At 41.1% G+C, this 17,088-nt stretch overlaps 1 protein-coding gene across 3 annotated transcripts in view; it reads left to right on the plus strand.

The window, feature by feature from the left end:
- The first annotated feature begins 1,107 nt into the window (after positions 1 to 1,107).
- The window catches only part of EPSTI1 (epithelial stromal interaction 1), a 98,893-nt gene continuing 82,912 nt past the window's right edge, over positions 1,108 to 17,088 (plus strand). For 2 of the 3 annotated variants that reach the window (XM_047080184.1, XM_047080192.1), the window contains exon 1: positions 1,109 to 1,392. In XM_047080184.1, coding sequence (XP_046936140.1) covers positions 1,214 to 1,392 — 179 coding nt within the window. In that variant the 5' untranslated portion in view covers positions 1,109 to 1,213. Of the gene's footprint in view, positions 1,393 to 17,088 lie in introns of all 3 variants that reach the window. The other variant, XM_047080200.1, reaches the window with a different exon arrangement.

Genomic DNA, 17,088 nt, shown 5'->3' on the forward strand with positions numbered 1-17,088 from the left:
TTCCCACCTAGATTATAATAACTAGGCTTTTAGTTTCTCTCTCAGATTTCAGCCTCTTCGTTTTTCAATCTTTCACATTGCTGATAGAACTTTCTCAAACATATTATTACATAACTGCCCTAGGGAAAAACCTTCTGTGCCTCCCACGTTGCCCACAGCAGGGTTCTCGAAAGGTGGTCCCAAACCAGCCCCATGGGTATCTCTAGGAAACTTGTTAGAAATGCAAATTCTTGGGCAAGCTGAGGGCTAGGCAGCAATGATTCTCCAGGCAGCCTTGCTCAGTAATTGATCAAACATTCAAGAAGTATTAGTTTCATACCCGGTCTGTGCAAGACATTGGGCAATGATTCGACTATGGAATGGAGATTTTTTTCCTTCCAAATTTGGACTTGCAAGACTCTGTATCTGTAGGTCTGGGGGGTGAGTCTCAGCATCCATATTTTTAGAAAGCTCCCAGACGATTCTGATGTGTAGTGGGGTTGATCATGACTGTCCTAATGCTGGCTATACAAAAATGAGAGAAATCTCTTCCCTCCCATAACCTATGTGGTAGGAGACACGTAAACAAACGCTAATGCTGCCATCATAAATAAAAAGAGCTTGCTTCCCCTCTTTTGGGCTTTCTTTGGCTTTTGATTTCACTTTTGGCTTTTGATTCCACTTTACATTTCCTTTAACTTGAAAGTATGTGCACAACCAACGTAAGGCAAAATTTTGTTCAGATGATTTTATTTATTCACCTAATCTCTGGCGTTCCAAGGTTAATCTATTGTTCAGGGTCTCAAATTTCCAGCAGTAACCTCAAATTAGGGGTTACCTATTACACAGCCCTAAAGTACCTTTGAGGGTTCTAGTCCCCTTGCGGCTACCTCCTCATCAGGCGTCCGTGGTTGATCACAGGTCTCTTCATTATCCTCTAAGGGGGCTGCGAGACCTTGAACCATCACGGGTAGGGGCGGAGCAGGCTCACTTCTCCCCGCCAGGGCGGCGCAGCGAGAGCCTTCACCCGCGCTGAGGTCAGAGGGCGCCCGAGTGGAGCCCGAATGGGGAAGTCCTCCGGGGGCGGGCGCACCTGCCGCTGCTGGCGGGAAATCGAAACTCAAGCTGTTGAAACCGCTGCCCCTGCCCTTTCGAATCTCATCTCGAGACTCCCGAGGCGTCCCAGCCCGCGTCCCCGCCGCAGCGGCGGCCGGGCACCCGCGGAATCAGAGCTATGTTCACCCGCACTCCGGTGGTGGGCTCCGGGCTCGGCGCCCCCCCCGCCCCCCGCCCGGCCCGGGACCCCCCCGGGCGGCCTCGGGAGCCGGGCCAGCTGCAAGGTCCCAGACCGGGTTCGCAGGCGACCCCCCAGAGCCCTTCGCAGGAGAGCCCACGGCTCGCCGGCCAGCGGTGGTAAGTACTTAACAACCCGGCTTGGGGGCGGGAGCCCAGACCTCAGACAGACTCGCGAGCACTTTCTTGATCATCGGAGTTTGAAACCACGGGGGCCCAGTAACGGGGTTTCTGAGAGAGTGCAGGCTCGTTTGCCTACCCAAAAGCTTTCAGGAATTATTACCTTATAAATTGAGTGTGCCAGTCTGCGGTTCTTTGCTAAATAACAGCTCTCGTTCCTTTCAAGAACATTGCTTCCCCGATTCTCGTGGCTGGCTATAGGATTGAAAAGACGTGTGGAGAACTCGCCTGAGCTTCCTACGAACTTTACAGGTGTCTCCAGAACTCCTACTCTTTAGCATGAATTATTGTTTTCCTTCCTGGTTTAAACCATCGATGCCCTTAAGTGGTGTCTCCGCGTCAGCTGCCGGGGCAAGGGCGGAGAGGGAATGTGTTATGGGGTAGATGCTCCAAATGCTGGCTCTGGGAGCACGCTTGCATCTCAACCAAGTTCCCAGATAAATGACCTCTTAGGACCAGAGGAGTGGGACCGGGTGAGGTCGAGAGTGGCCGCAGGGTTTCCTGTCATATAGGTAACCTTGATCTTGGTCTTTGGTTCAGAGTCTACAGTTGGTACCCTGAAAACGTTTGTTACGCCGCGTCAGTGATCCTCTCTTTCCTCCCAATGGAAGGAGCTTCTTTAACAGGATAGTATGGCTACACAGGGCTCCGGAAGTGCTGCTTCTGTGCATTGGAATCCTCTGAATAGTTTCATTTTCAGTTCCCCCCTTTCCATCAACTTGTAGTCGCACAAAAGACCTCCTGGTTGCCAAGGAACAGTGTATCACCATATGACCCGTAAACAGTAACTTTTCTTTCATCCCTTAACTTTGAAAGAAGTCATGAGTACTGGGCTTTTGATATTATTCCACTTAGGGTTGCCCTTAGATGGGGTGGGTGACCCGGGTGGTTGCAGTTAGAGATTGCAGCATTTGTCACCTTTGCGGAATGAGAGGTGTCTTGCTACGATAGAGGTTCATTAAATTCAAGTAATCTCAGTAAGCTGTAGCATTTAATGTAGCAGAGGTCATGGGCATACAGTCTCAGGTTGATGATGAACGCCCTTTACATGCCTTTTTGTTGTTAAAGAGCATCTAGTTAGATACAATCATTTATTTGCAAGCTCATATCATCTCATAAATATTAGCATTTGCATCTATCTGTTTTTTCTTTTCTTTTCTTTCTTTTTCTTTTTTTTTGGCTGTCAACATCCCCAGAATCTTGCTGGACCAAATTGCTCGGAAAGGGGCGGTTTTCTAATTCATTGTCCAGGCCTCAATACCTGAAGACCTCACTGCATACTATTTTGTGATTTTTAAGATTTGCCGATAGACCATTAGAGAGTACATGGGAGAGTTGGCTTTCACAGAGCTCTTTTATTTTTAAAAAATGAGAACCGGTTGCAATAAGTAGAGTGTTATTTATTTATTTATTTTTAACGTTTATTTATTTTTGGGACAGAGAGAGACAGAGCATGAATGGGGGAGGGGCAGAGAGAGAGGGAGGCACAGAATCGGAAGCAGGCTCCAGGCTCTGAGCCATCAGCCCAGATCCTGACGCAGGGCTCGAACTCACAGACTGTGAGATCATGACGTGAGCTGAAGTCGGACGCTTAACCGACTGAGCCACCCAGGCGCCCCAGCAATAAGTAGAGTGTTATAAGAGTCATTCCCTTTTAGGTGTTCAGTAGAGGAGATCCTGTTTGGACCACTCCGAATTCTTACATCTCCATTAGTCACTTCTATTGTTTATTCTCACTTGTATCCTTTAATGGAACTGGAAAACCAAGGAAAATGGTTGAATGGTAAATAATATCTTACTAAAATGCACACACAAACCCTAAAAGAGGGCTTTATTCTTTTTTTTTTTTTTTTTGAGCAGAATTATAGCATTTTCTGGTGGGAAGTAGAGAAAAAGGAAGGATGAAGTGCTTAATAAGCTTCATTTGTTCATTCTCAATATGCGCTTATTTACATGACAAAGGATTGGGATTTCACCTTGTATTGTGCACATCTTTCCATTAATTCCTTAGGGAAGTGCCAGTGAGGGCACAGGAGCATGGGCTTTGATGCCAGACTCCATGTTCTCATTCTGCCATTACTTGCTCTCTGAACTTCAGCAAGGTGCTCAAGGACTTTATGCCTCAGTTTCCTCATTACTTAAAATGAGATAATACCAACCTCTGAGGGCTTCTTTATTTGTGTGTAGGTGTATGCGTAAAACAGAGCTTCATGCCTGGCAGGAAGGAAATGTCCAGTAAATGTGGGATGCTGACAACCTGAAATTCATTTAACAGATGTTAATTGATCAAGTACTGTGCCGTCACCCTGAAGCGGAGTATTTGTACATTGTAAAAACACACTGGTTTAAAACACCTACTTCCATGTGGAGATGTTAAGGCAATCTCTTAATATTTTAAATGACTCCTGAGAACCTCCAAATAGACTCTAAGGCAAGGCTGTGTTCTTGACTATGTTTGGATTTAAATAATTATAAGTGCTAATTCATGTTGGCTTTCCCAATTATTTTTAGTTGGTGATTTTTATCTTGTCCCTAGGTATCATAAGCAATTTACACAGATTTAAAGAGAAAAAAGGCTTATATATACTTCGAATCCAAAGTAACAATTTACCTTCACTGTCCCTTTCAATATTTTGCTTTTGTAAAAAAAATTTTTTAAATGTTTGTTTATTTTTGAGAGAGAGTGAGAGAGCACTAGCAGGGGAGGGTCAGAGAGAGAGAGAGAGAGAGAGAGAGAGAGAGGGAGACACAGAATCCAAAGCAGTCTCCAGGCTCTGAGTGTCAGCCCAGAGCCTGACATGGGGCTCGAACCCACAGACTACAAGATCATGACTGGGGCTAAAGTTGGATGCTCAACCAACTGAGCCACCCAGGTGCCCCAATATTTTGCTTTTTTGTAAATATCTCCCACTCACTTATATAATTTCTAGATAAGTATATGATTAAAACATGGGTTTAATCTTATATATGAAGAAGGAGATTTTTCACCTGACTTTACCCAATTCTGGGCAATAGACTCTTGCTTGTGATAGCAACACAGGGTTCCCTCAATTCAGGTACTTGTCTATAGTCATACCCAGAAATAGTCCTTTAGCTTGATGCCATTTAAAGTGAATAAAAAGATATTCTCAAAATGAACCTATAATGTGGAATTTTGCTATACAATTTACTTTAACATCAGGTGAACTGAATTTGTATATAAATTAACATATTTGTGGCCTACTTTATGCTGAGAACTGAAGAGAGTTAAAGATAAGCAATAAAATAACATATGTAACAGTTAACATGTGAAAGTGTGTTACGTATATGAACTCAGTCCTCACAACAATCCTGTAAGAAGAGAGGATCTCTAGCTCTGGATATTTAATTATGAATTCAGGGACAAATAACTACTCAACAAGAGATAAGCCCTTATATGGCTTATAGTCTAATTGATGGGGTACACAGTTATTAGATAATTATAGGAATAACAGTATATGCACTATAAAGGAAAGCCGGGGTCTGAGTTCGTCTTGGGAGCAGGAGAAGCGTTACCAAGAAGTGATGTTTGCGCCGCAGTCTACAGGCTGGTTAGGAGGCGTGTGGTTTTTTTTCTGACATCAAACACATTATTCCAGCACCAACCAGCTTCAGTTCAATTCAGTTCTGACACTACCCAGAGTTAGTGCAGACCCCACAGGTTAGAGCTCAGTTTCCCAAAACTACCCCTGTTTCAGACACCAGCCACAAATGGGGTCCCCAAACTACCCACACTTCTGCCTGGCTGACTACAGATGTGGGGGTTTCCGTGACCTCTCTTCCCCTAGTTTTCTAGAACGAATCAGAGAAATCATGGAAACTGTTGTGCTTACGATTACAGTTTTATTATTAAGGATACAATTCAGGAACAACCAAATGGGACAGATGCAAGGGTAAGGTAGGAGGGTGGGGCATTGCACAGAACTTCCATGCCCTGTTTAGGTGGGCCACCCTCTCCGCACTTGGATGTGTTCACCATTCTGGGAGCTCCTCAGTCCTTATTCAAGAATTTTTATTCAGCTCCATTACACAGGCATAGTCGATTAAATCATCCTCTAATCTCATGGTTGGTTTTCCTGGCAAATCACTCCTATCCTGAAGCATTCTGGGGTCCTCTCGTTAGCATATAATCAACACTCTTATCACGTGGAATCCCAAGGATTTTTGGAGATCTGTGCCGGGAACCAGGGTTAAGGTCTAAGTATTTATCTGTTATTATACCACAGGAGTTTATGTGGCCCCTATGACAGCCAGGGAAACTTTGTGTTCAGATGTCCTTCAGAAGAACTTACTGTGGGGAGCATAGTCAACTGGTAGCCCCAGCTGCCACCGTCCATTATGCCCTTTGTTCTGAGAGCACTCTTATTCTGCACCCTTCCAGCCAGTGTCCAAACTTTCCAGGGTACTCATGGAAGCGTGTTCCTGGCCTATGTGGGACTTCTCTATTGGGCAGCTTTTGCCAGAAGAGTCCCCACTGAACTCTCCGAGATTTTCTCAGAACTATACAGCAGTCTGAGGCTCTTCCCGCTCAATCCCCGCCTCACCTCTCTCCTTTCATAGGTATCAGACCTGCTCATGTTCTTGAGGCTTTCACTGCCTACCCGCGCGCATTCCACTTTGGTCCTTCCTAAGCGTTTTCCCCCAAAACATCTTGCATGTCTAATCCTGTCCTGATGTCTTTGAATTGGAGGACCCAAGCTGACACAGCCTCTCAGATACACCACAGCCCTGATTACTAACTGCTTAGACTCGATGCTGTTGAAGTGCTATATAAGTATACTAGGGAAACCCACTCCTTTTTCTTATTTCCTCCCTTTGCAGTTCTAGTTCCCTCATTTCCTTACTCAAAACTTCAATACTTTTCCCAGTTTGCTGTGCTCCAGGGAAGGAAATAAACCTGGTAACTCATACCCTTTGTCCTTTTCCCTTTGTCCTCAAAGTCTCAAGGAACAGTGAAGGGAAATAAAGGATGGCTTGATAAGACCACTTATTAATGGCAACTTCCCAATTTTTCTCTTTTCTCCTTAAAGAGCACTGTCAAACGTTAGTATTAAGCATTTTATAGATATAGGATGGGGTATAAAGTGGAACATATAGTCATTAAGTTATAGCGTTCAATTTTTATGAGCATCACTATTGGAATAATTGTTGAGTATATTCTGAATCCTGAAATATAATGTCTTAGGTCTAAGACAGATCATCAAAAACTTATGTTCTTGACTCACCTCACTTGATTCTGAACTGGCTACATAAAATAGACTTAAATTAAGTACAAGTTTTTACAAACTTATAAGAACTGCTTTCACTATTTCTTCTTCACCGCAATGCCCCAAATTTCTCTTCTGAATCCTCATATGACTCTGAGAAAGTAAGCTTTTGTTTATAGATGTTAAATGGCATGAAAGCATCAGGTTATTATTCCTCCCTGGGGATGGAGAGCTCCAGGCCCTTTTAGTGCTATGAAATAATAGTACATGGGAAGAGAAAAATCTATGATTGATTCCGATGAGTAATCTTCTTGACGGCTCAATATAGATGGCTATTCATTAGAGGACTATAACTCAATCTTCAGGCAAGGCTCATAAGCATTCAGAAAGTTTGTAAAACAACAGTGTTTAACTCTTAATGATAATTATATGGCTCAATGAGCTTGTTAGGTGTCTCAATGATTACTATATTCTACTAGCAAACTAATCAGTAGAACTCTGCCTATCTGACTTATTTTAGAAATGAGCTGTATGGCAAAGCATTCCAATACTGTGGTAGCTTAAAGTAAATTACTTGTGACCTAGAATAGTCAAAGTGGGCACCCCGAGAGAATAAAACCGAAATAACAATCAATAGCTTGAACTCTTATGTCTTGAACTCTTAACCATGTACTAGACCTCGTACTATGCATGTCCTATAATTGCTTTTTCTTGATACAGTAAACACTTTGCCACTTTACAGTTGAGGAAACTGAGTCTTTGGAGATTAAATGATGTCCCGGAGTCTCGTGGCTTTTTTTTTTTTTAGTAAAAGAAGCAGCACTCAAACCTGAGTCTATCTACCTAAGTCTAGATCCCGAACATGATATGGAGCTGGAGGAAGGAGTGGGAGTGCAGCTAGCTAAGCTTCCATCAATTGTCATATTTTCACATCAAGAAAATAGAAACTCTGTAGGCTAAAGGGAGTGGCATTGTACAAACGGTAATGTGACCTTTATGTACAGCTTTAAAATTATTTGGACAAAGAAGTCGTTTGCAAGAATGAAGTTTCTGTGGGGGTTCTCTTGTCTCTGCTGCTTTTCTTAAATGACAGCTTGGTGGGCTTGCATTAAAATAATTCTCTTACTGTTTCTGTTTATGAGCAACCTAAACAGCATCCTGCCTTCCAGTGATCTTTCAGACTTCTGACCAAAGGCTAGTGTATGCAATGCATCTGACGTTCATGATCTGGTACAGGTGTGGGTAGGTAGGAGTTCATATATAACTGAAAAAGTCTTCACAAAACAACTCTCACCTTTCTTCTATGTGATGAACACTGACCTTTTCTACACTCATTTGTTAAAAATAAGCCCGTTAAATTGGTTTCATGACCCATTAGTGGGTTACCTGTATAGTGTGAAAAGCATGGTTCTGTGCGTGTCAGAAGAGATTGCTGGAGTGGATGGAAAGGAGAGACAGTCTGGTTTGCTTAGATCCACTTTCTCTTCCTGTTTAGACAGGAGGATCGAAATTATGGTTGTGTTTAGAAGGAATTTCCAACTTTTCTGCACTGGATTTCACCCCTCGGTATGGAATACATTTGGCAGTCCGCCAAGTCTTGGGGCGCAATCACTTTTGCTCAAATACAATATCAAAAATGAGTGGGCATTTCTCAAAAAGTCTTTGACAGCTAAAACAGTGAAACAATAAATCAACAGGATGATGAAAGCCTGAAAATACATAATACCTGCAATAATCAGTAGACGCATAGCAGAAATGAGAAAAAAGAAACTTAGTTCAATTACACAGTAAGGTTACTTAACTCAAAGTCAGTAGAATGCTGTAAGGTTATACATATTGTTAAGGTTAATTGCGTCTATTCAGAATCTATTTGAATCTGAAACAAAAGCTTAACAGGAAAAAAAAAATCATCAAAGATGAAGACTGCTTTTGAAGGGTCTGTTCTGTATCAGAGAATCAGCTAATGACGATCTTCCTTTGTTCTGTAATGTTCATAATTTTCCCCCCAAATATGAAACTTAAAAGGCAGTCTGTTAAACTCCGATAGAAAACCTAACGACGTTTATCATCATTAACACTCAAGGGCTAGTATTGCCCAGTGTATATTTTACTGGTGCTCCAGAGAGTGGAAATCCTATGCGACCTAATCTTGTAAGCAAATCTGAGCCCCTGCTTGAAGTCTTAATTTTAAATATTTCCTCATTGAAAAATTCTTTTTTTTTTGGAATGTTTCCCCTGATTGTAAAAGTAAAGTTATATCTGCTTATTATAAGAACTCAAACATTACAAAAATAATATACAAAGTGAAAGTTCCCTGCAATTCTAATCCTTAGAAATAAACACTTCAAATGGTTTGATATGATGACATTTTAATTAATTAATTAATTTTAATGTTTATTTTTGAGAGAGAGAGAGCGCATGAGTGGGGGAGGAACAGAGAGAGGAGACACAGAATCTGAAGCAGGCTCCAGGCTCTGAGCTGTCAGCACAGAGCCTGGTGCGGGGCTTGAACCCATGGACCGTGAGATCATGACCTGAGTCGAAGTCAGATGCTTAACCAATTGAGCCACCCAGGTGCCCCAAGACATATTTATTTTTAAAGTGTAGGCTGTGCTTTTTGACTCTTTAGGCCAAGTAGAAAGTCTTAGAGCCATTATGCCTTCTGATTTCTATTGCCAATAGAAGGTGACAGGCAGGAGAAGATATGTTCTCTTTCTAATCTTTATTTTATTTTATTTTATTTTTTTTTTTTATTTTTGGGACAGAGAGAGACAGAGCATGAACGGGGGAGGGGCAGAGAGAGAGGGAGACACAGAATCGGAAACAGGCTCCAGGCTCTGAGCCATCAGCCCAGAGCCCGACGCGGGGCTCGAACTCACGGACCGTGAGATCGTGACCTGGCTGAAGTCGGACGCGTAACCGACTGCGCCACCCAGGCGCCCCTCTAATCTTTATTTTAAAATGTGATTGCCTGCTAACTTACAGGCAGATTCTATTCTCACATTGATTTATTATTTAGTTGTGCAAGGAAACAGCCCTTGTTCTAACAATGGAATCTTGGATAATATCTTTTATGTAGTACTCTTCCCCCACGTTTCACCTGACTATGTAATCATGAGGAAGTCATCAATGTTTCACATTCAGATTGTGAGGCATTCTATAAATTCTATTAGACAGTTTACCTGGTGTATTAGGGTTCTCTAGAGAAACAGAACTAATAGATTACATATATGTACTATATATTATATAGATTATCATTATAAATATATAATATTTATTACGTATATAATATGTATTATATATGTAATATGCTTATATATTGTATATGTTTGTATTAAGAGATTATTATTTCATATATATAAAGAAATTTATTATAAGGTTATAAGGTATTGGCTCACATAATTATGAAGGCTGAGAGGTCCCACGATCTGTCATCTGCAAGTTGGAGACCCAGGAAAGCCACTGTGTAGTTGGAAGTTCTAAAACCGAGAGAGCCATGGTGTACATTCCCCTCTAAGTGTGAAGGCCTGGGAACCAGGAGTACCAAGGGCAGGAGATCAATGTCTCAGCTCAGCAGTCAGGTTGAGATTGGTTTCCACCTTCCACTGCCTTCCTTGTTCTGTTGAGGCCCTCAAGGGACTGGATGATTGCCCCCCCCCCCAAAGAGGAAGAGCCATCTGCTTTACTCAGACCATGGATTCAGATGCTTACATTTTTCAGAAACACCCTCATGGACAACCCAGAAATAACGTTTAGCCAGACACGGGGGTATCCTGTTGCCAGGTCAAGTTGACACACAACGTTAACCATCACACCTGGACTCTTCAGAATTGTTAGTCGTGAAAGGAAGAAAAAAGTCAAGGAAACAGTCCAGGATTATAGGAGTCTATAGAGACTTGTCAAAAAACAGGCGTGTGTAATCCATGATTGGATCCAAGGTGTGGTGGGGGTAGGGAAGAATACTTAAAAAATTGGAACAGTTTAGAAATTTGTACAGAGACTACATAGTAATATTAATTTCCTTGGGTGTGATAGTTTTTAATGTGTAAGTAGGGGAATGTCTTTGTTCTTGAGAGACACAGGTTAAAGTATTCAGGGTTATGCATTAATGACTCTGCAGCTTGCTTTTATATCGTTCGGAAAAAATAAACATGAAGGGAGTGAAAGAAATATGGCCAAACGTGAGCAATCGGTAAATATAGGTAAATAGTATATGGGTTCTCATTTTACTAATATTTTAATTTTGCTTATAGGCTTAAAATTTAAGGTACAAAAATAATTTCAGGTGATATTCTAAAGTTTTTTATGCCTCTCTCTTTTTTCCTTTATTCTTTTGGAATCTGGATAAATTAAAAGGAAGTTTGTCATGGAGCTGTATACTTAAGATTTGTGCAGTTTGCCTAAAAATATTATATCTCAATAAATAATTTAGCAAAAAACCTGGGCTCAGAACCATGCTGTCTTCTACAGAAGACTATATACTAATCTTTAACGAGAGATTTATCAACACTACTTTGTTTCATGTAGTGGTTCTTATGACTCCTAAGACATGGATGAAAGGAAAGAATCAGGAACTAGGATATAGATGTGAGTGGCAAATGCCAGAACCAGGAAGTAAAAAGACAGAAAAACTAACTCACATACATTGTTGAAGAAGATGGGGCAAAGAAATGGAATCGCAGCATATGATTCAGGACTAGGTTTTATTACATATGGTAAAGGAGGTGTCATATTACACATAGGTTATATGTAATTATTATATTACAATTACATATAATACAGTATCTCCAATTAGGTATCTTGAGCAGAGATGGCTTTGTCTATTTGTTTCTCGCCTATGAGAGAGGTCTGAAGGTAGCTAGCCTATGGGTGATGTAGTACAAATAACAGGAAGCCATAATAGAACATATATTTTCTAGCATTGTCCCAAGTACTTTATGTCTGTACTCTAAGAAGTAGGTAGTGGTTAGCCCCATTTCACAGGTGAAAAAAATAGAAAAACTTAGTAATTTGCCCAAAGTTGTAGTTAGAACGTAACGGAATTAGGGTTTCAAGCCAGGCAGTTTGGCAATAGATTACCACTAATGTGGAGGTTTTATAGTCCCAGAGCACCAGATTGCTTTTGTCTTTCTGTTCTGCAATTTTTAAAAATGTTTATCTATTTTGAGAGAGAGAGAGAGAGCGCGAGCACGCGCATGCACACGTGGGGGAAGGGCAGAAAGAGAGGGAGAGAATCTCAAACAGGTCTGCACTGTCCGTGCAGAGCCCGACACTGGGCTGGAACTCCCAAACCGTGAGATCATGACCTGAGCCAAAATCAAGAGTTGGATGCTTCATTGACTGAGCCACTCAGGTGCCCCTCAGTTCTACCATTTCTTTTCTTTTTTTTTCATTTATTTTTATTTATTTTGATAGAGATAATAGAGAGCGAGTGGGGGAGGGGCAGAGAGCGAGGGAGACAGAATCCCAAACGGGCTCTGTGCTGATGTGGGGCTCAAACTCAGGAACTGTGAGATCATGACCGGAGCTGAAGTCAAGAGTCAGATGCTTAACTAGTTGAGCCACCCAGGCGCCCCATTTCTGCCATTTCTGATGCATATCTTCCATATTCAAGTTGCCTTGTTGACCAAGATACCTGTCTGAGCACCAGCTACCACTTCAGCCTTCCAGGTAGGAGAAAGCAACAAAAAAAGCTTTTCCTGCCTGTTTCCATTTAAAGGAGCTTTCCTAGAAACCTTTCTCAATAGCTTCCCCTTACATTTCAGGTTTCCCAAACTTAATAGCATGGTCACACCTAGCTATAAAAAAGGTTGTGGACTGTAGTCTTTTAATTGGGTACTTTGTGAAGCTGAATAATACAAAGGTGCCATTTAATAAGAAGGAGGTGAAAAATCAATGGTTGGGTAGGGCCAGCATCTTTCCTAGTTTAAGAATTGAGGAGAGTCAGGCACCAGAACAGAAATTAATCATTTGATCATACTGTTTCTGGGATTTTGGAAATGCAAATGAGATAGCTAAGGAAGAAAAATTTAAATGTCCACATTCCTGTTCAAAGTATTGATTTTTGAGGACTATTGTTTATTTATTGTTTTAGAGTTTTGTTCTGGTTAATATTCTGTGCAAAGCTGTATTTTTATGCTTTGTACATGGTGCAGTATTGTTTAAAACTGTGAACAATTGAAACACCTGACATAGTTGAGTGGCTACATTATGATGCATCCATGTTATGAATACTATGTAGCCATCTAATATTAAGCTTGTTACATGAATAGTTGGGAAAGCACCTACAAGTGAACGTAAGACATAAAATTGGACTTAAGATATGTTTGCAATGGTGTAATAATATGTACAGAATATAGATTGGACTGAAATTCACTCAAATGAAACTAATTGTGATCTCTGAGGCGTGGGATTATGAGTGCCTTTTAAATACTTAAAAATATATTTTGTGATTTTCTTCTATAAGCATATGTCTTTCAAAATCAGAAATAAAAGATGAATTTTGTTTTTAAATGTTTTATGCAGAGATTTAGATAAAAATCCCTCACGCCTTGCATTTATCTCTGACCCAGGAGTCTCGTGGCTTTTGCCAGTATCTATGAAACAGTAACATGGCTAAGGTTAGCTTGTTAGGTTAAGCAAGTAGTTTGCAAGTAGGCTCAAATCAAGTCCCAGATCCAACATCTCTATGTTCTGAAAATATGAATTCAATTTCATACATTTTGCAAGTATACCTAACAGTTGGTCCCCATCTCCACTCCCATCATTAGTTTTTGGCCTCTTAAAGATGGTGAGTCTCAATAATACTGTTTCATATATATTCTTTGTATCTTTAGAGTGAATCCTTCTTGCTTTTCTCAAAGCCCTTATCATTTATGTCTGTGTATGTGTTTTAAGTGATGAAATGTGACATCTTTCAGGTCTACCCTGTATGGTTGTGCAGGTTGGTAACTACACAAACTTGTCTGGCGAAGGTAGTAATTTGGAGCTGAAATACATACCAAACCATGCACCCTAGTGTAGGGTTACCTCTACCTGAAAGAAGGAGCACTTTTTTCTCATTTGCATAAATTTACCATATCCCACTAAACCACGAGCCTACATAGGAATGCTGGGATGGAGGGTGTGTGTGTGTGTGTGTGTGTGTGTGTGTGTGTGTGTGTGTGTATACCTTTTCGACTTTCCATAAAGTTATTCTATGCACAAAGGTGCTGATGACCTGTGATCTCTTGCGTATCTTTTCCCTCTGGGTGTCTGTTCTGCCCTCTGGGTATCTATTCAATTGTCCACCAGAAGCTGTGAGTTCAAGAACTAATTTGCTTCACATCAGCTTCTTGGATGTGTAGACAATGTTTTGGGCTCTGCAGATTTTGAGGTCAAAGAATTCATGAGCCCTTCCTCACTGGAGTTGTGTAGTGCTGGATCAGGGTTGGTGTAACAGGTGTAGTGGTTAAGTATGATTTACTCAGCCGGATCTTGTTATTTTTGGTTTTTCTTGGGAATATGGTCTGTTTATTAAACTTTTGGAAACCCGAATGCTTCAAGTTTTGACACATGTTGGCTAAAAACAGTAAGCTTCAGATGCCTATATTGAAGGTCATATAACAAAAGCCAATATGGAAAGCCATAGCAAGAAAAATCCAGTGCCTTTGATTAACCAAAAATCTTTTTTTTTTCAAGTTCATGCAAGGTTAAGGTTTTCTTGAACTAAGAAAACCTCAAACTAGTTTTTTGAAGAATGGTAGACTTTACATGTCTCCTGTACTGCTTGAAAAGATCTGTTTGTTACTTAATCTTCTGTTTCTGAATTTTTGCTCCTATGTTTCTTTTTCAGTCAAACCAGTGTTGTTCCTAATTAGAAATTTAAATTACATCTGCTGCAGTTTGTACACACCAGGGGATATATTTATGTAATACTTTTAGCCAGCCAAGATATTTTTCATAACTTCAGCATAACATTTTCATAGGGCGCTTATTGATGAGATGTTATAAAAATTGTGCAAGAATGGACACGAGAGAAGCAATTGTGTAGCTCAGGAGAGACCTTGCAAGAAAAACATTTCTTAAATATATTTTTCTTCTCTCTATTTTTTTTGTATGGTGCAGGAACACATTTTCTCTTTGTCTTCTGCTCTTCTTTCTATGTTCTCCCTCAGTATGTCTCCTGGATGTGTGCTGTTGGAAAGTGAAAATAATCTTACAAATTGCGAGATTTCATTAAATTTCAATGAGGTAATTAAGGAAACTCATTTTCAAAGATATACATTTACTTCAGTGGCTTGAATGTTGCTTAATCGGGAGATGCCCAGAATACTAAATATAGGGGCGCCTGGGTGGCTCAGTCGGTTGAGCGTCCGACTTCGGCTCAGGTCATGATCTCGCAGTCCGTGTGGTCCGTGAGTTCGAGCCCCGCGTCGGGCTCTGTGCTGACAGCTCAGAGCCTGGAGCCTGTTTCGGATTCTGTGTCTCCCTCTCTCTCTGACCCTCCCCCATTCATACTCTGTCTCTCTCTGTCTCAAAAATAAATAAACGTTAAGAAAAAAAAAAAGAATACTAAATATAGGCAGGTTGGGCTTGTCTGGATCTTTGAGAGTCAGGCTGTTGAAAGGGAAGACATGCAGGTTAAAACAGCAGAGGCCCTTGCTGTGGGTGGAAATTAATTGGCTGAAAACATGAATAAGTTATACTTGTTATTCATGTCAAGAAAAAGGGAGGAGAGAAGGGACGGATATTTGTATCTATCAAGGCATTACTCTCTGCCACATGATAATAAAAAACCTAAAAAGCAGATCCTTAGAAGTAGGCTCCTCTTTCCATAGCAAGTCAGAGGACTAGAAGCCCAAATACTTGCCATGCTTTCTTCTGGATATTATGTGTCAGATTTGGCAATTTCAGCCGAGAAAATGTTACTAAGAAGGTTACTAAGGAATTCTCTAACATGAAACATTTATTACTGGGACCTCTCCTTGAGCCTGGGGTTATGTTAAAAGGCTTTCAAGTTAGAAGGCTTTGAATTTAGGGTTGGATAATTCTTTCCCTCTTTTCATGGCCCCACACTATGTCTGGGTACGTGTAGGCTACACAAATTGCAATAGATTGACCGCAGTTCTATTCCTAAAACTAAAGATGCTACTGTGATGTTATCAGACTTGAACATATTCAGATTAGATATTGTGGAATAAGATCTTTTACCTATAGAATGATTTTTCTTTCCAGATCTTTAACGAAATTTAAATTTTGGGCATAAGGGAGGCCCATGGGACTTGGAAAATTCTCTGTGAAGCTGCTCTTGGTAAAGCCCTAGCAAAGGAACCCTTCTTTGGCCATTTCAGACCCTGTCTTTTAAACCTCAGCTGGCTATACTTCTCATTTCTATCCCTCTGTGACTGTCCCCCACCTTGAATTTCTACTTAATGTCCTCTTACTTCGACATTTGTTTGGATATTCTTGTGGTATGCTCCAGAGGCTTCAGAAATTGTTCCTAACTAAAATATAAGTTCCATTAAAGTGGTTGGTCTGCTTTTTCATATCTCCCTTCATTCTTCATCAACCCCTTAATGTGAGTCCATAAATAGGTGCTCAGTAAAGTAGGTTACTTTGGAAGTCTATCAAGAGGCTGGGAATGAGTGACGATCATATCTTCTACTCTCTGTGTCAAGCTGAAGGGTTAGCTGCAAACACCCAACAAAACAAAACAAAAGTCCTTGCACCCAAACAAAAGTCCTGCATTTGAGTCTGAGTACCATTGCTTAATTAACCTTGTGACCTTTGGTGTGTATCTGTATCTATATCTTTATCAAGATATTCCCATAAGTCTAAATGTTCAAATATAACTTGATTGATCTACAGCAGTGGTTCTCATAGTGTGGTCCCTAGATCAAGAACATCAACATTGGGGCGCCTGGGTGGCTCAGTCGGTTAAGCATCCGACTTCGGCCCAGGTCATGATCTCGTGGTCCGTGAGTTCGAACCCTGCGTCGGGCTCTGTGCTGACAGCTCAGAGCCTGGAGCCTGCTTCAGATTCTGTGTCTCCCTCTCTCTATGACCGTCCCCCGTTCGTGCTCTGTCTCTCTCTGTCTCAAAAATAAATGGATTTAAAAAAAAAAAAAGAACATCAACATTACCTGGGAACTGTTAAAAATGCCAGTTCTCACCCCTCGCCCCACCCCCAGACCTACTGAATCAGGAACTCTGCGCTTTAACTGACCCTCCAGGTGATTCCGATGCGTGCTAAAGTTTGAGAACTGCTGATCAGTGTAGAGTCAAATCCCTGGGATGGCGAGAATCTCTGTGCCACGATGTTGCTAGACTTGAAGGATTGTGCAATCGTGTCACGGCGAGCATTTAAATCCAGTACCTTGCGTTTCATCTTTAAGGCTCTGTACAATGGCTCACCATTGCATCATATTCA

This window comes from Lynx rufus, unplaced genomic scaffold (genome assembly GCF_022079265.1).
Source record: "Lynx rufus isolate CCGP_SWC_20201006 ecotype Redwood Valley unplaced genomic scaffold, mLynRuf1.p SCAF_1, whole genome shotgun sequence".
NCBI classification, from domain to species: Eukaryota; Metazoa; Chordata; class Mammalia; order Carnivora; family Felidae; genus Lynx; species Lynx rufus.